Raw genomic sequence first — 25784 nt, forward strand, 5'->3', positions numbered from 1 at the left:
GTATTTAAAATCAAATAGCGATCTTTAATTGTTAATATATTTCAAATGATGAAAGGGTTGCCAATGCGAGTCCATTATACAATTGGATATAGTAATTGAGTCAATACTCGCAATCTTTAGTTTGTATTTTTATTAGTTGTTATATAAGCATGGGGCCCCATGATTATATAACAACTAATAAAAATACAAACTAAAGATTGCGAGTATTGACTCAATTACTATATCCAATTGTTAATATACTGTTTATAGGTTAAAAAGTACGTTTGATCTTTTGCATAATTTTTATATTGGATATTGTTGTAACCAAATTTATCCAAAGCAATTCTTAGGGACACGCGCCAACTCGTAACTCTTAATGACAAACTTTTTCAAATCAAAATGTACACCGGCCAATTCGTAACTTTTTTACTACCTGACTCCCAACAACTCGCAACTTCACACAGGTGAATTCGAAACCATTGTTTAATTTTAATACCCTGGGTAGATAGATTAAAAGGCAAGAAATAAATTTGAACAGTAACGGATTAAGCCAACACGAGGAATATAGCATATTATGTAAGTGGATGTTTCTTGGTTTGCTTAAAAACATGTTGTGTATTATATATGTATGTATCTTTAAAAAAAATAACAAAAATTAAATTCTCTTAAGAGGATGAGTACGTATTTTCAGCTGCAATGCTATTCAAATGGGGATTCATTTTTTTCGAATCCTGAGAAAACTGATAAGTATTTTTGAAAAATTTAAACGCAGAATGAAAGATTACGTTATTGGCGAGGGCCGAAAGTCCCTGAGAACTTCTATAATGTTTATTTTAATAAGTTACAGGGGTGAAAAACTAAGAGAAAATTTAGTGGGGTATTTAATTTAAAATATCTCATTCAAAATAAACTTTTTATTTATTCTAAGGGACTTTCGGCCCTCGGTAATAATATCGTCTTTCATTTTGCGTTTAAATTTTTCAAAAAAAATTATTGGTTTTTTCAGGATTCGAAAAAAATGAACACAACGTCCGTGGTAATATTTCCAAATCTATCTTTGTCATACAACGCACTCAGTCGAATAGAATATTGTCAGCATACTGTCGGTCAGACAGTGACAATCAGTGACAATTTTAAATATTTGACAGGGCATCGGGAATATTTTGAGTTGTTGATTAAATAATATTGATATATAGTGTATTTGATAAATAATTGATTTAAGACGTGAACTTAATAAAAAGTTATTTATTGTGTATTATTTATGGAAGATCCAAGCAGAGAATACATCAGGATAATATATTCTGTGATCCAAGTATTTTGTTGTTAAAGATGCTTGTAAGCGTTCCATAGTAACAATATATTATTAAAAAATCACTTTAACACTTTTCCTCTTTTCTCGATTGAGTATTAGTTTTTGTTGTACATATAAATTATTACAATCACTCACTGGCGAAGCGTCCCTGTAACCACTGTTACCATTGGTAACAGTTAAAAATCTTGCCATAAATATTTTATGACTGTTATGAAATAATTCCATTTATATTTTTTACCAACAGAAATATTTGTTAATAGTACCTAATTCAGTAAATAGCCAACTAGACGCACGAAAATATTGGCGAGATATATAAATCCATTGCACTTTATTATATGCTGTTACCAATACTGGCAGTGGTAACTCAGGAGAAACCTCGCTATCGCTCGGGACTAGCCCGTATCTGAAAATTTTGAAGGAGCGACGGCTCTGTTAGAGACGGTGAGCGGGCACGCGGCACGCTGTGTATATCAGTATTGTCACCATTTTGAGGATTGGTAACATTAGTTTAGTACCTATTACAGATTACAGTGTGCGTGCATTTAAACATGGAAGAGTGTTGCTACGTATTGCGTAATTGATCAACTACTTGAAAAGTTATTCTCCTTGTATATTTTTTTATACCTATATAATTTTGAAGAAAAATAAATGATATTATTGAAAATGGAAGAATTAAAATATGAACAATAGTTTTCAAAATCTATTCTTTTTCGTACTTGTTCATTTTTTTATGTTAATTTTATGGTAGAATAATATGTTTAGTTTGTTTATTATTTATTGTTATACGTTATACCTGTTACATAATAATATACATAATTACATACATATAATTTGGGAATAGTTGGGAATAGAATTTGTTTAATTTTATCCCACAGGATTGAAAACAAAAACTTATATTTGGGAGGTTCAAAATAATTTTTTTTAAATAAGATTTTTTTACATCTGGTTTGGTAACACTTTAGAAAAAGTCACGCGTCGCCACTACAATCACTGAATACATAGGTACTTAGTGAAAAAATTATCACATTTATTAACTGAATTAATAATTTGCAAATATAAAAATAAGAGTTATCCAAGAACATTCAAAAGCAATCTCTTTAAATTAATGGTGACATTTTTAAGTAGAATGACATTCTAGTAATGTTTACATATCCATACCAGTGTGAATTTTACTACACGTAATTTGCCGTGTAAAGACAGAAAAAGTAGGGGTACCCGTAAAATATTTGCGAATTATGTACCGATAGCCTTAATAAAATAATTGAAACAATATGATATCAATAGACCAGGGCCGATCTGTAAAAAAACGTCTATTTGCGAATGTGCGAGCTGGCATTCGGATTCTTGCAGAGAAAGTTAGGTGACAACTTCAATAATAATAATTTACTTATGCTCCTTCTCAAATATGCGCGGAACATTAATAAAAAAAATTAAAATATTTAAGGTACTAGTACACTTTAGAAGACCAAAAATAAGCATTTTTCAAGATTTTTTTTTGAAAACTTTATTAAAAATGAACATAAATTTTTTTACATATTAATATCTATCTCTTAGAGAATACAAAAAGTATATATGTTTTCATTTATGCACTTATACTAATATTGTAGAGGGCGCCAAAGTCGAGGCCTCGAAAAAAAGTAGTTACGATGGTGGACAGTTAATCTCAGGAATGGAATCTCTGAAACAAAAAAATCGTACGGAATTTGAAAAAGGAAGGTTTCTTACGTGACAATTTGCCACCGTTAGTAAAAAATTCTGCAAAACAAAGATTTTACGGAAATTTGAACAAAAATCGTCCGTTTTCTTGCAGTTTTTCAAGGTTAAAAAATATTTATTTTTTATTTTTTGATGAAATTGTCAAGAAGGAAACCTTTCTTTTTCAAATGCAGTACGATTTTTTTGTTTCAGATATACCAATCCTGAGATTGACTGTTCGCACTAATTTTTCCAGGCCTCGACTTTTGCGCCCTCTATAATATTAGTGTACGTGCATAAATGAAAAAAGGTTAATTTTTTGTACTATGTAAGAGAGTTCTGAGAAAAAATTCTTGAAATAATAGTACATTGTTTACCGGGTAGGAAAAGCTTAACATTCCTGGACGACTGTGAAGATTGCTAAGTCGAGGCGCAAGCCGAGACTTAGCAACACAGAGTTCAGGAATGTGGCTTTTCCTACGAGGTAAACATACTATTTTTCCGCAAATCGTTTAAAATTCGACAGATATTGATTAATTTAAAAAAAACGCGATAATTTTATTCCCAAATAAATGGTGCTTTGAAATTCCTAATAAAATTACTTGGGTTACTATGGAAACGTATTGAGGTTGAATTGTCAAACTTGACGCTTATAAATTTAATTGCTGGTGTTCTCGAAAGTAAAATGATAAGTGATGATGAAATTTCCATTCCTGGGACTCCTCCAGAGCTGGTTGAGGCAGTGAATACTGCTTCATTAGAATTATTGCCAAAGAAATCAAGAGAAAAGTACGAAAATGCATACAGACGTTTTATGGATTATCGCATGAGTAAAAATACGAGTTCTTTCTCAGAAAATGTTGTAATGGCATACTTCCTAGACCTTTGTTTAAAGATGAAATCTTCAACATTATGGGCCAATTATTCAATGCTGAAGTCAACCCTTGCACTTAAACACAATGTAGATATATCTACATACTCAAAACTTCGTTCTTTATTGAAACGGCAAGCTCAAGGTTATAGGGCAAAGAAATCTAAGATTTTAACGAAGGAAGAAATTGAAAAATGTATCCAGGAAGCTCCAGATAAAGAAAATTTAATGATTAAGGTAATTTACAAGGTTTTAATAGCAATGTGTTTTCTATCATTTATGTAGAACACTAACAACTGTACGGAAATATCATTTCCTTACAGTAAAGAAATGACATTTCCTTACAGTAAGGAAGTCCTGACTTTTTCTTCAAGAAATTTTGACAGGAATGTCAAAATTTCCTGGCGATTTGCGGAAAATGATTATTTTTGGTCTTCTAAAGTGTACTAGTACCTTAAAAATTTCGAAAAACATTGATTTTTTTCTATTTTCTTTGCTTATAACTTTAAAACGATTCATTTTGGAGCAAAGTCATACGAAAATAAAATAAAGATAATTGAATTTTGGTATGATATACGACTAGTTAAAAATGTCTTAAATTATTACCGTTTCTGTAAAATAGCAATAAATACAAAATAAGGGGGCAAAATAAGCCTCTTTTTATTCAGTGTTTTCAACAACTTTAGGTTCAACTTAGAACTTTCGTAATTCGCATAGAAAACACTTATAGCCCAGTAAATGAACGGAAAATTCGACGATACCGTGTAATTTTCAGGGGCAACTCCGAATTGCATGAAAATTTGGATTTAGGTTCTACTTACCCTCCACTTCAAAGTTGAAATTGTGCCATTGGTTGCTTTTACTTGGGGGGTGATATTTACCCCTTCTCGGGGGTGAAAAAACATACGCTCAAGATAAGACCGGAAATGGATAAATTTACTGATTTTAAGCAACTTTTGTTCTATATAGTTTTTTACGTAAGTTAATACTTTTCGAGTTATTTCTCATTGAAAATGTTGATTTTTTGACAAAAAACTACGTTTTCAGACGGCTTTTCGCAAATAACTCAAAAAGTAAATATTTTACCGAAAAAATATCCTTAGCAAAAGTGTAGCTTATAAAAATCCAAAAAAAAATGATGTATCAGTAAAGTCTATCAATAAAAAAAACAAAGTTGTAGCTTATGAAAAATACGTTCTTATTCGTCTAATTCCAAATCGAATATTTCAAGATGAGATCACCGAAAAATTAAGCTTTTTTCGGGAAAAACTCATTTAAACTATTTTAAAGTGTTTATAAAAAGCTTTGTTTTAATTGTTAACAAAAGTTTTAGCATTAAAAATAAGCGAGTTACGCTCAAAACAAAGTTGGCCCACTTTTTTTTGTAAAAAATCATGAAAATCTCGCCGTGTTTAGCTCCTCAAATAAAATTACCGCTTTATAAACAATTTACTTACCTATCTATTTTTTATATGACCTGTCAGTCTTACCGGTTTAAAGTGTTTATTTTTGAAAGGGTTATAATTGAGAAAGCTTGAATGGGTCACTTATCACGAGTGTATGCAAATTTTGAACAGCCATATCTTAACCAATTTTTGTCTTACGGAGAAACAAAAGGAAACTAGCATATTTATAATAGCAAAACCTACATTTTTTTACTCTTTAAGATTTTTCTTATCACTAATACTTTTTAAGTTATTTTGAAAAAATTAAATTTTTCAAAAATTTTTAGAAAATTTTTTTTTTTACTATAAAACCAAATGTTTTCCAACCAAAAATAATTACTTCAAACCAATCAAACTTACAGATCATATAAACAATACACATACAGTTAAAATAGATGGTAAAGACAAACGATAAATTTCATTTAGGGTGCTAAATAGAGGGAGGTTTTCACGATTTTTTTTTACCAAAAAAAGTGGCCAACTTTTTTTTTCAGTGTAACTCGTTTATTTTCGATGCTGTACACTTTTGGAAAAAACAAGTACCTACATAACTTTAAAAATGTTAATAAGGTTTTCCCGAAAAACGCTTCTTTCTTCGGTGATTTGGCGTTGAATTATTCGAGTTGGAATTAGACGAATAAGAACGTATATTTCATGAGTTAAAACTTTGCTTCTACTCAATTTGTAGACTTTACTGGTACACCATTTTTTTCGTTTTTTTATAGGCTACACTTTTGCTAAAAATATTTTTTTCGATAAAATATTTATTTTTTGAGTTATTTCGGAAAAACGGTCTGAAAACGTAGTTTTTTGTCGAAAATTTAAATCGCGAATAACTCGAAAAGTAGTGACCCTTCGTAAAAAACTTTATAGAACAAAAGGTGCTTAAAATAAGTAAATTTATCCATTTCCGGCCTTATTTTATACACGCGTTTTTCACCCCCCGAGAAGGGGTAAATGTCACCCCCCCCCAAGTAAAAGCAACCAACGGCACAAATTCAACTTTGAAGTGGAGGGTAAGTAGAACCTAAATCCAAATTTTCATGCAATTCGGAGTTGCCCCTGGAAATTACACTCCAAAACGGTCATTTATTGGGCTATTATAACATACTTAAATCGTCCACCAAATTTCATTAAAATAGACCTGATAGATTTTGCATAATAATTTTGCAATCTAAATTTTTTAAAAAAAGTTCAAATTTTTTAAAAGGTTTCTGAACAAACAGTCATTTAGAAGTTTGCTAATTTTTTCACACATAAAGAGGCTGTCTATCTATCTAATACACTTTACAGAATTAAAATCGGATTATCTAAGAGGCGTCAGCACTGTTTTAAAGTTATAAACAATTTTTTGGCTTATAAACAAATACAGTGAGGACGTTTGAGTTGGAATAAATTCATTTTCTGGAGATAAATCTCGAAATAGGTCGATTTCTATTTTTAAATTCTAATTTTTTGGTATCCATATCATACTAGTGACGTCATCCATCTGGGCGTGGTGACGCAATCGATTATTTTTTAAATGAGAATAGGGGCCGTGTGATAGCTCATTCGAAAGGCTATTCAATTTTGTATTCACTGATATAAACAACATAATTATTTATACAGGGTGCCCAAAATTTTTTTTTTGAATTAATTTAGACAAAAAAAGAATGTAGGTAATCTATTTAATGCAAAATACATTTTACTGCAGTCAGAAAACAGAAAAAAATGTGAATTTGAAAGATAAACATTGCTTTTCGCTTAAATTAAATGTTAAAACTGCTAAGAGGCTGGTGGGTGGCAACTAATATTGAATTAAGTGAAAAACAATAGTTGTTTATCAAATAAAACATTTTTTTTCTGTTTTAGGATAACAGTAAATGTATTTCGAATTAAATAAATTATATACCTACATTCTTCTTTTGTCTCAATTTAATTAAAAAAAAGTATTTCGACTTTCTCATGTAACTCGTCCAAGAGACAATACATAAACGATGAATAACTTTTACACTACCTTCAAAGGGGGTAATTTATACAAGTACATACCTGGAATACCGGTATTAGATTATCAACATCGTTAGTAATTACTTAGAAAAGAAAGTTACAAATTCACCGGTACTTGATGGGTTACCGAAAAATTACCTGCTCGTCAGAGTTACCAGTTGGCCTGTAATTAGGATGGCGGATTAAAATAGTTACGAATTCACCTGGACCCATTCTTAGATACCTGTATCAACGGATGTCACGATAGCGGCCATTTATTTGCTACTTTCTCTTAGTCCTGTCGCCAGGGGGGGTACAACGGCCTCGTTAATTCAGATGGACTTACCCAAGTTTTTTTTATGTATTTTGACCCGTAGAACACGAATTTTTTGGGTAACAGTTGATCCGGATGTCGATAAGATTGTTATAGACCAAGAACTTGAGGAATCAAATAACAGCGATTTTTGGCAAAACAAAACAATATTTTGTATTTTTTGGGTCATTTTAAGCAAAAAATATTTCTACAAGTTTTTTAGTAGGATGCACAGTTTTCGAGATAAACGCGGTTGAACTTTGAAAAAATCGAAAAACTGCAATTTTTAAACCCGAATAACTTTTGATTAAAAAATAAAATAGCAATTCTGCTTAGCGCCTTTGAAAGTTCAAGTCAAATTATGTCGGTTTTGATTATTTGCATTGCTAAAAATTTATTGTGTTATTGTTAAACAAAGCTACAAACAACTAGTGCGTGAGTGATGTTTCTATGATTTCTCATTTAAAATCGAACGAGTAGGTAGAATAGGTACTAGTGCAATCAAGACTATTTCTACGTTACATGCGTTAAAACGCATGTAAAAGCACGGGAAACCCTACGTGTTTATAGCTTTGTTAAACAATAAAAAAATAAATTTTTACCAATGCAAATAATCAAAACCGATATAATTTGACTTAAACTTTCAAATGCGGTAAGCAGACTTGCTATTTTATTTTTTAATCAAAAGTTATTCGGGTTCAAAAATTGCAATTTTTCGATTTTTTTAAAGTTCAACCGCGTTTATCTCGAAAACTGTGCATCCTACGAAAAAACTTGTAGAAATATTTTTTACTTAAAATGGCCCAAAAAATACAAAATATTGTTTTGTTTTGCCAAAAATCGCTGTTATTTGATTCCTCAAGTTCTTGGTCTATAACAATCTTATCGACATTCGGATCAACTGTTACCCAAAAAATTCGTGTTCTACGGGTCAAAATACATAAAAAAAACTTGAGTAAGTCCATCTGAATTAACGAGGCCGTTGTACCCCCCCTGGCGACAGGACTATCTGGTCTATTTTGATAACTACCTAGCTCGTATTCGATACGTGTTAACGGTTCGAATGTTCAAACTAGAATCTGTTCCAAGTAATTGTTATGTTGAGTTTTAAAATTATAATCTTATTATGTTTTACATGGTGCTCGCCACTGGGCGGCTTCCCTCTACGTTATTTTACAATAATTATGCATATGCATATTGCTTATTGTTTGTGATGGGACAGATTGCAATAAACATTGGATGTTATTTAAAAATAGTTTATTTCTTTTAAATAATTTGTATATTATATTTGTTTACAAAAAATTAAATATATAATTTTTTCTACTTTGTTCATTTCTGTTGTTAATTTTCTACTTTGGCTTCTGATATAGACATACCTACGAAACGAATTGATTGGGTGGTATATAGTCCATTGAAATGTTACATTTAGTGTGCATTTCTTAGAGAAGTCAATTTTATTTTTTTAATGTGCAGGGGGTTCAGTAGAAGCTTAACTTCAAGTTTTTGGGGTTGAGGCCCTTGTCCCCCGGCCGCCATCATGGAAAAAGTGGTGCAAAGGGCTTTCGCGCTGTATCTCGTAAACTAGCTACTCTACAGAAAATTTAATTTCACATAAAATGAAGAAAATTAAATTTTCTACAATTTTATATCTATTACTTTTTATCGTAAAGTGACCAACAAAAAAGTTATAAACAAAAATAAGAGAAAATTTTTTAAGAAATTTCTTTTTGGAGGTTATAACTTTTTTTACGTTCATTTCACAATAAAATAACATCATAGCGATTTTGTAGAGGATTTTTCAATAAACAATTTTCACTATAAAGTTGTTTAATTTTATTTATTATCTAGGTTTTACAGCGCTACAAACTTGACCAGATTCTCGAATTCTCGTAGAAAAATAATGCTTTTCTATCTATATATTAGACGAGCGGCATTAATCGTTATGCCAACCACGAAAATCAAATTTAAGGTGAATGATCAATTTTGGTCTATTTTTATGTTTTCGAGGTCGCTGAATCCGAATATGATGTTTATTTTTATCTGGAGTTGGTGGAACATGTTAAAAAAATAAATTTAAAAAAATGCCAAAAATCAATTTTGATGATTTTTCAAATTTACCTCGCTGTATCTTAGGTCGCTGTAAATATTTCCTTTTAAAAATTTTACTGTGTCATCTTTGAAGTATGTAGATAACAATTAAATTTGACCAAGATGTTTAAACACATTAAAAAAGGAGTTGGTAATTTATTAACATTTTGTCATCATATTTCGTTAGTTTCATGTTGACTTAAAAAAGTTGAGTGACAAACTTTTTAGTTTATAATTTTAACCAACACAATAATAAAATATAGTTCATGAAGAAGTTTTTTGGAAAATTTTAAGTCAAAATATATAATAGGAAAAAAGTTACGTTACTTCATATACAAGCGGCACACCCCAAAAAATGCTTATATCTCGAGATCCTGACCACGGTGTGGTGAATGGAATTTTTATCATACTTTATGATTTTGATATCAAAAATCGTTTTTTTGCTCTGCTTAAGAATTTTGCATTTTGCGGTTGCGTCATTCTTCTTCTGAAGCGACGAATTTGTCCTCAAACAACTTCTTGGGCCTTTTCTATATATGCTTAGGGTTATAAGTTTTATAGTGGGAAGAAAGGTCAAAAACAGATTAATAATAGCATAGGAATGTTAAAATCATAATAAATTGTAAGAATAAAAAATATATATAGATAGAAAAGTAAGCCTAACTTTTGTTTTTATTGTATCCCTATGAGCATTCGAGAATCTGGTCAAGTTTGGAGCGCTGTAAAACCTATATAAATAAATAGAATTAAACAACTTTATAGTGGAAATTGTTCGCTGAAAAACCCTCTACAAAATTGCTATTATGTTATTTTATTTTAAAATGAACTGAAAAAAAGTTATAACATCCAAAAGGAAACTTGTTAAAAAAAATTTACATATTTTTGGTTATATCTTTTTTGTTGGTCACTTGACGATAAAAAGTAATAGAAACAAAATTGTGGAAAATTTAATTTGTTACATTTTATGTTTAATTAGATTTTCCGTAGGGTTGGTAGTTTACGAGATATAGCGCGAAACCCCTTTGCACCCCATTTCCAAGATGGCGACCGGGGGACAAGTATGGAGACCCCAAAAACTTGAACTTAAGCTTCTACTGATCCCCCCTACACATTAAAGAAATAAAATTGACTCCTCTAAGAAATGCACGGTACGGCCTAAAAAATGTAACATTTTAATGGACTAATATTATATCTTTTATACTGTTTTAAATACGTATTAAATATGCTGTTGGTTTTTAAAAACCCTTTCATTTGCTGGCTTCCACCTTTTTTCCTTGTTAAATTTTGATAATTAGTTAAAAATCTGAAATCATAAAACTGTAAGTTTTCTTTCGTTCTTCTTAACCTATAAGATACCATGTATCTTTAACGGTTTTGAAAATTATTTCTCTAGGATCAGAGATATAGTTCTTTAAATATAGTCTAAAAAGAGCTATTTTTGACCTTTTCGATTATTTCGACCCTTTCATGTTTAAATTTTAATAATTATTAAAATTTGGCAAAAATCCGTGGATGCCCTCCCCACACACAAGTGGTGGAAAAGTAAAAATATTACTCATATTGATATCAAATTGCTTAAGATTTTAAGATAATAATAGAAATTTATATTAATTATACTCAAAATTTACTTTTTATATTCAGGTAAACCTTATGTCAAACGATGTTGGAAGATTTGATACATGCTTTCAATTCATACATCTTGTATGGCTCGGGCCTATAATGGTGACCTTAGTAACTTATTTGACATATTCGACATATGGATGGATGGGTGTCTCAGGAGTTTTGCTTCTGATAGCATCCATGCCCATGCAAAGTAAGTAATTAATCTATTTAAAGTATTTATATTTGTCTACCTAATTGTGCCTTATTCTGTTTATTTTTGGATATAGCTTTCTTTATATACACAAGGTGATTTATTAGTCACAGTTTTTTCACGCTAGCCAGAAGGGTTGGAACTTTTATATTTAAAATAAGATTATTCCAGTCATACTCCATCGCCAGAGCCTTATAAAGTATTATATTATAGTATCATCAAATATAACAGGGTGCATCGAAATGGCTCTTTTGCATCTACTTTTCGTGCAGATGAGATTGATTTGAATCACTTTGGTAATTTAGGTTACTTGTTATAGTTTTTAAATGTCCTTTTTATATTCGATATTCTTATATTATATATATATATATATATATATATATATATATATATATATATATATATATATATATACATATAATGTGATTTTTCTCCATTCCTTCCTGTTATTCATTTTTCTTTTTTGACCCTCTAGCCCCATTCTTTTAAAAACTTTTTCGACGTCTTGCTTTCATCTATTTTTCGGCCTTCCTCTTCTCTCTCTTGAAGCTATAGTGTAGTTTAGTACCCTTTTTGGAGTCCTCGTGTTTGGCATCCTTTCAATGTGGCCTCGCCATCTAAGTCTCTGTGACTTTATCACTCCTATTATATTAGGTGGGTTGTATAATTGCTTTAACTCATCATTTGATCTTCTTATCCATAAACCGCCCCTTATTTTTCCTCAATATATCTTCCTCAGGATTTTCCTTTCCCAGATCTCCAGTAAATTTTGTTCATTTTTTGTCATTGTCCATGTCTCGCTGCAATATGTTACTATTGGCTGTATAGTTGTCTTGTATAACTGTATTTTTGCCCTTCTCGATAGAATCTTGCTTTTCAACAGTACATTAAGAGCATGTACACTTCTATTGCCTGCCATTATTCTAGCTTGTATTTCTTCTTTAATGACAGGTTTACGTGCTATTATTGCTCCTAGGTATGTAAATCTTTCTACCATTTCGAATTCGAATGATGTTCCTTCTTCTACTTCTACTTTAAACTTTTGCCCATTCCTGAACTGACCAACTGTCCACTTCATACATTTTGTTTTAGTTGCATTTATATACAGTCCCATTTTCTTCGCTGCTTTTACTATTCTCTGTATCATCTCCTGTAGCTCTTTCTTTCCTCTTGCCAGTAACACCACATCATCCGCAAACGCCAAAAATTGGTGTCTTCTTTGATATATGAGTCTTTCTCTATTGATTTTCGCTTCTCGCATTATTTTTTCTAGGCATAAGTTGAAGAGTAATGATGACAAAGGATCACCCTGCTTTAATCCTTCGTTTACTATAAATTTTCTGATGATTGATTGTTTATTTTGACTCTGTTTTCTGTATTCTCAAGAGTAAGATGTATCATGTTACGTAACTTTCTGCTAACTACCAATTCCTCAAGCGCCTCTTTTAATTTCTTCCTCTTTATTCTATCGTATGCTTGTTGGAAGTCGATGAATAGCGCTATCGTTGGTAGGCTGTGTTCATAGCTTTCTGCTTGTAATTCTCTGATTACGAATACTTGGTCCGTTGTGCTTTTTCCTCTTCTAAATCCGCACTAATATTCGCCTATTATATTTTCCGCTTCTTTTTCTAGTTTACCTTTTATGGATTTTAATAGTACTTTGTATACGGTATTTAGTATTACTATTCCTCTGTAATTACTGCATTCTGTTTTGTCGCCTTTTTTATGTAATAGGCAGATAATCGGTTCCTTCCAGTCTTCTGGTATTCGTTCCTTTAACCATATATCTTTTATGATTTTGTGTATCCAATCATTCAGCAATTTTACACCATATTTGTCCGTTCTCATTAGTTTCATTGTGTTTACTATGTTTCCCTATTGTCGGTCTAAATACTCCTTCCTTCCCTATTTTGGCATTTGCGTCGCCTAAAATAATTTTCATGTTGTATCTGGGTATACTTTCGATTGTTCTATTTAGTTCACTGTAGAAAGATTCTTTGACATCATTATCTTTTTCTTCAGATGGTGCGTGAATGTTTATGAGAGTGATTTTTTGGTATTTTCCCTTGATCCTCATACTACATATTCGATCTGATATTGGTTTGAATTCTACTATTGCTTCTTTTAGTTCTTTTCTTAGCATAAAACCTGTGCCTAATGTTCTATTCTTTCCGCCGCTATTAAAAAAACACTGTATCTTCTATTTCTACTGTATCATTTCCCAGCTGTTTCGTCTCCTGCAAAGCTACTATGTCAAATTGGAACTTTTCGATTTCTCTCGCTAGAAGTTTAAGTTTGCCTTCTCCATATGTGCCTCTTACATTCCATGTTCCCAAAAGTAAGTGTTTTTTCGACTTGTTCTCTTGTGTTTTTGTCGGGTTTTCATTTTTTTTCTCTCTTTTCCTTTTTTTGTATTATCGTTATCCTTTTCCTGTGCTTGTTTCGTCAGCGTTATTCCCATGGTACAATTGTTTGCTAGTTTTTTGATTATTTTTCCTTCTTTGTCGTTCCACTTCCATTCGCTGTTATTTATCCATATTTTTTTTACTCCAATCTTGACTTCATTTCCTTATATGTAAGTACCTAGGTAATATTTTTCTTATCATACAATATTTATTTTGTGTTACCTTAAAAATACTATTACATTTTCATACGAAAAATTAATAAATAAATAAATTAAAATTAGAAATAAATAAAATAGCAATAAAAAATATCAAAAATTGTTATATGCTTTGTATACCATTTTTTTGTTTTTTTACATTCACTTTTTACCGTTTAGTGTTCTTGGGAAAGAAAAATTCAGAATTTCGTTTAGCTACTGCCCTTAAAACAGACGAACGAGTACGACTTATGAACGAAATAATAAATGGAATTCAAGTTATCAAAATGTATACTTGGGAAAAGCCATTTACGAAAATTGTGGAAGTTGCACGATTGTAAGTATTTCAGTAAGGTATAATATTTAAATAATAATATGTCTATACACATTTTCAGTTTAGTTTTAAATTTTGCTAGCATCATACAAAATCATATCAAATGATAAATTATTATTAGGCCAGAAAATGAAGCTGAAAAAATGGCAAAACCTCGCAATTTTTTCGTCCTGCATCGATTTGTACAACAATTATTTGGGATTAGGCTCATTTCACCCTCTAGTTCATTTTCTATATTGAACCGTTGTAAGCTTTTGTTTTTTTAAGGGTGAAAACTGCCCCCAATTGTAAAAAATTATAAAATAATATTCTAAACTTTAATATGGTCAACATTTGGTTAATTAAATAATATTAATTAAATAACGATTGTATTATGCTTTAGATTAGAATATAATATTTCAACCCTTAAAACCACCCTTGGAAATATATATATATATATATATATATATATATATAAAGGGTTGTCTACAGCTAATGCCGTTTCCCTTCTGTCAGCCAGGACTTCCATTTTTTTCGATCTTCCCAGTCTCCGTCTTCCAATCCTTTCTTAGACATGGCTTCCTCGACTTCATTTTTCCAAGATCTTCTCGGTCGTCCTCTTCTTCTTGTTCCTCTTGGGCTTCATTCTGCAACCTTGTTTATCCAAGTCTTTTGTGCTCTGCGTACGTGGCCGTACCATTTTAGTTTTCTCTCGTCTATTTAATATTGCAGAACATCTTTTTCCACTTGCATTCTTCTCCTTATCTCCTCATTTGATATTCTGTCTCTTCTGGTGAGACCACAGCATCTTCTCCAGTATTCCATTTCGGTTGCCAGAATGCTCTTTTGAGTTTTTTTTGTTGATGACCCAAATTTTTGCGGCATAGGTCATGATGCTTCTTACTATTGTCTGGTATATCACTTTTTTGTTTTTCCTTTGATGTTCTTATTCCAGAGTACATTATGGAGTTGTCAGATGCAAGATCTTGTTTATCCCAATCTATTTTTTATTTCTGCTTCTGTTGTTCCGTTGTTCGACATTATAAAGCCCAAATATTTAAAACTCTTCGCTCCTTTTATTTCTACTTGTTCTTCTATTTCTAAGTTTTTGACGTCTTCTTAAGTATTCCGTGTTCTTAATATTTATTTCCCGGCTCACCTTTTGTACTCCTCTTTTAGTTTTCTTACCATGTAACTGATATCCTCTTCATCTTGAGCCATCACCACCTGATCGTCTGCGAAACACAATGTGTAGAGATAATCGTCCCTTATCGGTATTCCCATACCCCTACATTTTGTCTTCCAAGTTGTTAGTGCGTGTTCTTCAAATTTTTTAAATAGAGTTGGTAACGTTGAGCATCCCTGTTGTTTTGAATTTAGCAACTACCTTGTGTCCGATTTTTATATTTACTTCATTTCCACTGTACATGTTCTTGATTGCTTGTGTTTACCTAATACAAGGATCGGTTCTTATTTCTATTAAAAACCCATGAGCAGTTCGTTTGCGTAAATTTAGTACCGAAATTTCTCTAAACTCCATAAGCTGATATAGCAACCCCAAAAACCCATGAGTAATACGTTTGAATCTATTTAATACCGAAAACCCTCGAAATTCTAGAAGATAACGTGCCTGAGGCCCAGGTGCTCCGGTGTCTCTTCTGATAGCGTATTTGTGTTTAGCAGTCCCAAAAACCCGTGAGTAATCCGTTTGTATCAACTTAGTACCGAAAACTCTCGAAACTCCAGAAGATGACCTGCCCTGGGCGCCAGGTGCTCTGGTGTCTGTTCTGATGGTGCATTCGTGTTCAACAACCCCAAAAACCCATGAGTAATCTGTTTTTATCAATTTAATGCCGAAACTCCCGAAACTCCAGAATATTAAGCTGCCTTAGGCACAAGGTGCTCCGTGGGCCAGATCTGATGGCGTATTCGCGTTCAGTCGTTTCAAAAACCCTCAAGTTATCCATTTGCATCAATTTGATGTCGAAAACCCTCGAAACTCCAGACGATGACGTTCCTTGCAGTGACCATGGTCACCAGGTGCTCCCTGGGTCTGTTCTAATGGAATATTCGTATTTGGCGACCTCAAAAACCCCCGAGTAATTCATTTGCATCCATTTTATGCCGAAAACCCTTGAAACTCCAGAATATGATGTACATTAGTAGCGATTCTGGGCAACAGGTGCTCCGGAATTAAATTCTGGTGACATATTCGTGATTAGCGACTCCAAAAACCCGCAAGTAATCCGTTTGCATCAATTTAATACCGACAGCCCTCGAAACTCCAGAAGATGACGTCCCTTGCAGTGACCTTTTGCATAAGGTGATCCGGTGGTCTATTCTGATGGCATATTCGCGTTTAACGACTCAAAAACCCATCGAGTAGTCCAGTTACATCAATTTAGTGCCGAAATCCCTCGAAACTCCAGAAGAGGATGCCCCTTGCAGTGAGTTTGGGCTCCAGGTGCACAGGGAGTCGGTTTTGATGGCATATTCATGTTTAGCGACCTCAAAAACCCGTAAGTAATCCGTTTGCATCAATTTGATACCGAAAGCCCTCGAAACTCCAGAAGATGACGCCCCTTACAGTGGCCTTGGGCACCAGGTGATCCTAAGGTCTGTACTGATGGCATCTTCGTGTTTAAAGACCTCAAAACCCCCGAGTAGTCCAGTTAGATCAATTTAGTGCCGAAATTCCTCGAAACCCCAGAAGATGACGTGCCATAGTAGCGACCCTGGGCTCCAGGTACCCCGGAGGCCAATTCTGATGGCACATTCGTGTTTAGCGACCTCAAAAACCCGCAAGTAATCCGTTTGCATCAATACGATACCGAAAGCCCTCAAAACTCCAGAAGATGACGTCCGTTACAGTGACCTTGGGCATCAGGTGATCCAGTGTTCGTGTTTAACCACCTCAAAGACCCCCCGAATAGTCCAGTTGAATCAATTTAGTGCCAAAATCACTCGAAACTCCAGAATATGACGTGCCTTAGTAGAGACCCTGGGCGCCAGGTACTCCGGAGGTCAATTCTGATGGCATATTCGTATTTAGCGACCCCTAAAACCCGTGAGTAATCCGTTTGAATCGGTTGAATGCCAAAAACCATCGAAACTCCAGAAGATGACGTCTCTTGCCAGGACCTTGGGCACCAGGTGATCCGGGGGGTCAGTCCTGATGGCGTAATCGTATTCAGTGACCCCAAAAACCCCCAAGTAATAAATTTTGTTCCTTAGTATACTGATTTTGACTTTTATTTTTATATTTACGCAATTTTGGATGCATTTTTTTGCACTTTACAGTGCAATTATGCATTTACACCCATTTTTGGATAGTGGAATGTTTTCCTGACATCATCCTGAACATAATGCAAAAAACTGCAAGTCTCTAGGCGCTGTATTTAAAAATCTATTTATTCGGGTGTTTTTAGTGCTAAATGCCCTGGTCTATATCATAATATGGTTGGTACAGTATAAATCGTTTTACGTCATTTACTACGTAAGGGAACTAAGTTTACATTGTTGCCAAATTACAAAAGAATTTATAAATCTACATTAAATATATCGCATAATTTTTGCAGAAGTGGATTATACAACAAAACAAATCAATATTCAATGTAAATATTTAAAAAAAATTGAATGAAAGAGAAATATCAAGAATTAAGTAATAATTAGACTTACTTATTAGGGAAATATGCAAATAGACAGGTATAAAATATGCATTATTTTACGTAAAAATATGCATGTTCGTCTACAAAACATGCATGTAATAAAACAAAATTGACAATATTTTTTTATTTACAAACATATTTACAATATCTTCACGTGTTATATTAATTAACATGGATGTATACAGGGTCTAACAAAAATACAGGTCATAAATTAAATCATATCCTGGGACCAAAAATAGTTCGATTGAACGTAACTTACCTTACTATAAAAAATGTGCACATAAAAAAAGTTACAGCCCTTTGAAATTACAAATAGTACATTCTTTCACGGTTTTTGATGTACATTTTAAAGAACCGCTTGGATTGACATGAACTTTGGCATACGCATAGCTAACATGTCAAAGAAAAAGAGTGATATGGTGCCGATGTGTGCTTTAGCCCTAGGGGTGAGTTTCACCCCATCTCGGGGGTGAAAAAATATATGTCCAAGATAAGTCCCGAAATGGATAAACTGACTAATTTTAAGCAACTTATGTTCTATAGAGTTTTTTCACCAAATCAATACTTTTCGAGTTATTTGCAAGTGAATATGTTCATTTTTCAACAAAATAACTACGTTCTTAGACGGTATTTCGCAAATAACTCAAAACGTAGGCATTTTGTCGAAAAAAATATTCTTACCAAAACTATAGCCTATAAAAAAGTGAAAAAAACGGTGTAATATGTTAGGTCTCTATATCTAGCAAAAGCAGAGTTATAGCTAATGAAAAATAGGTTCATATTCGAAAAATTCCAAATAGAATAATTCAATATGAAATATCCAAATATTAAAGCATTCTTGGGGAAAACACATTACAACTTTTTTTAAGTGTTTAAAAAAGCTTTATTTCTATTTGTATAAAAAAATTTCTAGCATCAAATGTAACCAAATTACGCTCAAAACAAAGATGGTCCCTTTTGTTTTGGAAAAAAAAAATCAGGAAGATCACCCCCTAATTTGCAACTTAAATGAAATTAATCGTTACCGCTTCACAAGTTACTTAACCTATGTTGATTTTATATGATCTGTAAGTTTCATCGATTCAAAGTGCTTATTTTTGAAAAAATTTAGTTTTAAAGTAAAATTTTTAAAAATTTTAATTTTGAAAAAAGGCTTTTTTTCAAAATAACTTAAAAATTGTTAGAGATACCAAAAATCATAAACAGCAAAAAAAGTCGGCAGTACTTTTCTTAATTTTTTGTATGTTTTGTTTTTCTGTAAGACAAAAATTGGTTAAGATTCGCTGTTTCTAAATTTGAATACACTCGTGATAAGTGACTCGTACAAGCCCTTTTAACTACAGCTCTTTTAAAAATAAGCACTTTGAACCGATGAAACTTACAGATCATATGATCAATACATACGCGAGTAAAAAACTTGTGAAGTGTTAACAATTAAGTTCATTTGAAATGCTAATTAGGGGGTGATTTTCCCGATTTCTTACCAAAAAAAAGGGACCAACTTTATTTTGAGCGTAACTTGTTTACTTTTGATGGTAAAAAATTTGTTAACAAAAATAAGCATTTTTTAAACAATTTAAAAAAGTTAAAATAAGTTTTGCCCAAAAAAGGGCTTCGTTTTTTGGTTATGGCACGTTAAAATATTCGATTTGGAATTTGACGAATATGAATATATTTTTCATTAGCTATCTATAACTCCGCTTCTACTAGGTATAGTGACCTAATATTATATACACCATGTTTTTCACTTTTTTACGTGCTATATTTTTGATAAGAATTTTTTCTGGACCAAGTACTTACTTTTTGAGTTATTTGCGAAAAACCGTCTGAAAACGTGGTTATTTTGTAAAAAATTAACATATTCACTCGCTAATAACTCGAAAAGTATTAACTTGGTGAAAAAACTTTATAGAACAAAAGTTGCTTAGAATTAGTCATTTTATCCATTTGCGGACTTATTTGGAACATATATTTTTCACCCCCAAAAGGGGGTGAAACTCACCCCTAGGGCAAAAGCACACATCGGCACAATATCACTTTTTTTCTTTGACTTGTTAGCTATGTGTATGCCAAATTTCATGACAATCCAAGTGGTTCTTTAAAATTTAGAGGTTTTGCAATATTTTACCTTTAAAGAACGTACTAAAAATGAAAATCGACTTTTTCCAATATATTGAGACCTATTAGAGATTTTTGATTGAAAATGACCAAGTGGTATTCTTATGGCAGGATCATCTTAAACACAAAATATAGTGAAATTTGTGCACTCCATAAAAATTTTATGGGGGTTTTGTTTATTTAAACCCTCCAAACTTTTATGTACGTTCCAATTAAATTATTATTGTGGTACAAATGGTTAAACACAATATTTTTTTATAACTTTTTTGCCTCCTAGTACTTTTTCGAAAAGTCAGATTTAATCGAGATATTTTGAATATTTGTCAAATCCACTGCATATTTTTGTAAGTACATACTATTATAGAGACCTGGTAATAATGTGAAAATTTATTTATTCACATTTTTAGGTATATTTTGAACCACATTAAAAAATAAGCCACATCTCGATAAAAGGCGCCTTACCAAAAAAAATTCAAAGAAGCAATTTTTTTTTAAAATGTGTTTAACTATTGGTATCGCAATAATAGTTTAATTGGAACGTACACAAATATTTGGGAGGTTTAGGGCCGGTACTTTATGTCCCGGTTAAACCTCGGTTAGCTAACCGGGGTTTAATCGGGACAGAAAAGTACCTCATAGGGCCTCTTGCGTTGTAATAAAAGCAATTATAATTATTTTTATAATTATTTATGAATATAATAATAAGTATAATTGCGTTTATGTCTATGTTATGCATATATTTCTGTCCCGATTAAACCCCGGTTAACTAACCGGCTGTTAACGGAGACATAAAGTACCGGGCCTTAAAGGAACAAACTCCCCATAAAATTTTTCTGTAAACATATTAAAAAGAAGCCGCATCTCCATAAAAACTGGCTTATCGAAAAAATTTTGAGAGACAAAAAAGTTTTAAAAACATTTTGTTTAACTAATGGTACCACAATAATAATTTAATTAAAACGTACAAAAAGTTTTGAGGGATGTAAGGAAACAAAACCCCCATAAAATTTTTATGGTGTGCACAAATTTCACTATAATTATTTTCTAAGATTTTCTTGCCATAAGAATGCTACATGTCCATTTTCAATAAACAATCTCTAAGAGTTTTCGATATATGGAAAAAAATCGATTTTAATTTTGTAACTTCAAAGGGCTTTTTTTGTAGCTTTTTTTATGTGCATATTTGTACTAAGGTAAGTTAGGTTCAGTCGATCTATTTTTGGTCCCAGAATATGTGATTTAATTTATGACCCGAATTTTTGTTACACCCTATATATTTTACATGTTAAGTTCATGTAATTAAATATAATAAATTATCAAAGGCTGTTTAAAATTTTCTAACAAAAACTTACGGCTTCTATCTGAGTAGTTACATAATATATTAAAATAGAAAAATTTCTTTTGACATCAACTGATGTAACTGGGGAATTTTTCAAATTTACTATAATAGTTGGTTTTAAATTAAGTGGTCCGGAAAATGTCCTAGCTAGTACTTGAAACACTTCAGAAAGAACCTTGTAAAGTCCTTTTCATGAGCAAATTTCAGTGCGTCACAAATGATAGAAAAATAGGTAATTCCGTGATAATACACATTTATAACATTTATTCTAACATGACATTTTAGTTAAATCTGACAGTTGTCACGTGTTTATTGCATTTATAAAATGGTATTTTCTTTGATTTGTATAGTCTTATAAATTGTACAGATTATATTCGTAGATATTATTATATAATTAGTAAATATTTTTTCGATTATGGCGCCATCTATTGACAACTAGAATAAATGTTATATATTTCACCGACAAAATATAATCACCGACGTGCGTTTTTTCTGTCACATACAATTTAATGCGTTAGAAAGAAATCGAAAAATTGTGACGCACTGAAAAATGCTCATGAAAAGGACTCTAGCTACTGTTTTTCTCCATGGTTGCTTTTAATTTTTGGAAATTTTCCTTTCCAATTCCAACATTACCTTTAACGTTTTGACACAATGATTCAAATTCTTTTATTAAAAATGTACTATCTAACAATGATAATTTGGAGGATTCTAATTGGGTAATAGCACTGAACAAAACTATAGTTTGATTTTGTAAGTGACAGTTGCTGTTGGAGAATGTTATTTTGGAATGCTGGCTTAGCTTCCAATAGAGATTTGCAACTATCATCCGTTAAAAGGTTAATTAATTTTTTCAAATCAATAAAATGATCAGCATAGAAATTAGCTGCTTCCAACTTTCAACCATGTTCCCCCTCGTGTTAAAATCGGTTGCGATGGCAGTGAAACAGCAGGAAGCATATCTCTATAGCAATATATTCTTACATGTGATTTCAGGAATGCCTTTTTAACGCTTTCTAGTAAACTGTTAACTTATGATTTTTTTTTCTAATTTCCTCCGCAACTCTGTTTATTCCATGCGCCAAACATAAATTTTAAACATCCTATTAATTTAACAAAATTTAGTTTGCACATTGTTTATAAACTTTAACATATTTAAAACGTTTTTAGCCTAATATCTTGGTGGTTTAGGTATGCTAACTTGAAATAAAACCTGATTATGGAATTGTAATTCCGAAAACGTTTATGGTAGGGGAGCAAATTACCTATACTAAATGTGCAGTCACTCTATCTTTGTGGGGACCTATTGGGTTATGAAGAGTAGGTCCTAAAACCAAAAAAAGTTAAGTAAAGTTTTCCATTTTAGTGGGGATTTTCCAATTTTAATTTAATTTTCCATTTCCAACAATCGTTTTTTAGATTATAGTGCCATCTGTTCATAATTCGAAAAAATGTCTCGAAAAAAAGTTACTTATTTTTACGTAAGGAATCCCAATCTGCAATAAAACATGGGGGCTCCCATTTAAGATTTTAAAGTAACCCCCCACCCCACCTCCGTGAGGGGTCGTGTTTGGTGCCATTCGATTAATTTTTCGAAAATATCGAATAAGTGTATTTTTTAGTTTTTCGATCTGATGTTCATTTCGCGAAATATCGCGGGATTCGTATTTAAATTATTAAATTTACACCCCACCCCTCTCCGTGGGAGGTCGTGTTTGATATCATTCGATAGATCTTTGAAAAATATTGAGCACATATTTTTTAGTTTTTCGATCGGTCATTCATTTCGCGAAATATTCGCTTTTTTTCTTGTGAAACTTTGGGACTCACCCATTTCCTTATTTCCCGCTCAAATCGTCAGATTTTTTATATACAATTATATAAAATTATTAATTATATTTCTTAAGTTAGTAGGATAAAATTACTATATTCTATATTAAAAAATTTATAGTCTATAATTCTAATATTAACAATTAGATATATATTTAAAATTAAAACAAATATAAATAAATAATTATTAATAAATAAATAATTTAAATTTATTTATTATTAATAAAGTTAATTTTTATAATAAATAGAATATAGTCATAAATTATACCACACATTTTGGGGTTAAAAATAATTCGATTGAACCTAATTTACCTTTGTACAAATGTGCTCATAAAAAAAGTTACAGCCCTTTGAAGTTACAAAATGAAAACCGATTTTTTTTAATATATCGAAAACTATCAGAGATTTTTTATTGAAAATGGACATGTATCATTCTTATGGCAGGATCATCTTAAAACAAAATTATAGTGAAATTTGTCCATTCCCTAAAAATTTTATGGGGATTTTGTTCCCTTAAACCACCCCAAACTTTTCTGTACGTTCCAATTATTTGATTATTGTGGTACCATTAGCTAAACACAACGTTTTTAAAACTTTTTACTTCCTAGTATTTTTTCGATAAGCCAGTTTTTATCGATATGCGGCTTCTTTTTTAATATGTTTACATAAAAAGTTTATGAGGGTTTTGCTCCTTTAAACTCCCCAAATGTTTGTGTACGTTCCAATTAAACTATTGTTGCGGTAGGTACTATTAGTTAAACACAGAGTTTTTAAAACTTTTTTGCTTCCTAGTCTTTTTTTGATAAGTCACCTTTTATCGAGATGTGGCTTTTTTTTTCAAATTATACCTAAAAATGTAAATTCTAAATAAATTTTCAGATTATTAACAGGTTTCTATAATCGTACTTCGCACGTAAAAATATGTGGTGGATTCGACAAATATTCAAAATATCTCGATAAACACTGGCTTATCGAAAAAGTACAAAGAGGCAAAAAAGTTTTAAAAACATTGTGTTTAACTAATGGTGCCACAATAATTTAATTGGAACGTACACAAAAGTTTGGGGGGTTAAGGGAACAAAACCCCCATAAAATTTTTATGGGGTTCACAAATTTCACTTTAATTTTTTTTAAGATTTTGCTGCCATATAAGACTGGCACATGTCCAGTTTCAATAAAAAATATCTAAGAGTTTTCGATATATGAAAAGAAAATCGATTCTCATTTTGTAACTTCAAAGGGTTGTAACTATTTTTGTGTGCACTATTGTATATAGGTAAATCAGGTTCAATCAACCTATTCTTGACCCCAGAATCTGTGGTATAATTTATGGCCAATCTTTTCGGGACACCCTGTATACACTGTTTTGCATGTATGTACTTAACTTACCTTATCTTAATCTGACGATTTCGAGTTTTTCTAAGGATAGATTTTTTTTCGGCCCCCCTTAACGAACTCCCCAAGGTTCCAGGATGTGGCCGACTAATTGGAAACACTATCCACTGAGGCCAATAAAATAGGTTTAAAAATCAATATTAGTAAAACCAAATCCATGAGAATAAACGCAAGGAACAACACGCTATTTAATATTGACAACATGCAGATTGAAAATGTGGAAAACTTCACGTACCTTGGAAGTGTCATAACAGAAAGCGGAGGTACAGAAAACGATATTCGTATGAGGATACGAAAATCTCAACAAGCATTCAGCACGCTTAACCCTGTTTAGAGGTCTGGGGAATATACTACAAGGACAAAGATCCGATTATTCCAGTCAAATGTTATATCTGTTCTACTCTATGGATGTGAAACCTGGAAAGTAACAAAATCCCTTACAGACAAATTGCAGGTCTTTGTTAACAAATGTCTACGAAGAATTGTGCGTATTTTCTGGCCAAACACCATCAGAAACGAAGATCTGCTACACCTGACCCAACAAAATAGTGTAGAAAATGAAATAAAATCCAGAAAGTGGGGGTGGATAGGTCACATAATCCGAAAAGATAGTTCCAGTATTGCAAAAACTGCCCTAGAGTGGAATCCCCAACGAAAAAGAAAAAGAGGTCGCCCAGCACAAACTTGAAGAAGATCCATCATGGACGAGATAAGAAGTCAAGGAAAGTCTTGGAATAAGGTGAAGGCCCTAGCGCAAAATAGAACCCGATGGTGCGTTTTCACTGAAGCTCTATGCTCCACTTAGGAGTTCAAGAACATTATATATATATATATATATATATATATATATATATATATATATATATATATATATATATATATATATATATATATATATATGAAAAATAGATAATTGCATTTCAGTTAGATTCGAACCCCACCGGTGCCCCGACTAGTTTCGACTCATGTCAAGTCGTCATCAGGAGACACTAGGTAGGTGTTCGGAGCTAACTGATTTGCCGCTATTACTTCGTGAATTTA

The 25784-nt window shown here is 31.9% G+C and overlaps 1 protein-coding gene across 2 annotated transcripts in view; it reads left to right on the forward strand.

Moving 5' to 3' along the window:
* Positions 1–25784, forward strand: part of LOC126881687 (probable multidrug resistance-associated protein lethal(2)03659) — a 463648-nt gene that overhangs the window by 210677 nt on the left and 227187 nt on the right. For both annotated transcript variants that reach the window (XM_050646099.1, XM_050646105.1), the window contains 2 exons: positions 11310–11481; positions 14261–14417. In XM_050646099.1, the coding sequence (XP_050502056.1) occupies positions 11310–11481; positions 14261–14417 (329 nt within the window). The remainder of the gene's footprint in view (positions 1–11309; positions 11482–14260; positions 14418–25784) is intronic.

Source organism: Diabrotica virgifera, chromosome 1 (assembly GCF_917563875.1).
Source record: "Diabrotica virgifera virgifera chromosome 1, PGI_DIABVI_V3a".
Lineage (NCBI taxonomy): Eukaryota > Metazoa > Arthropoda > Insecta > Coleoptera > Chrysomelidae > Diabrotica > Diabrotica virgifera.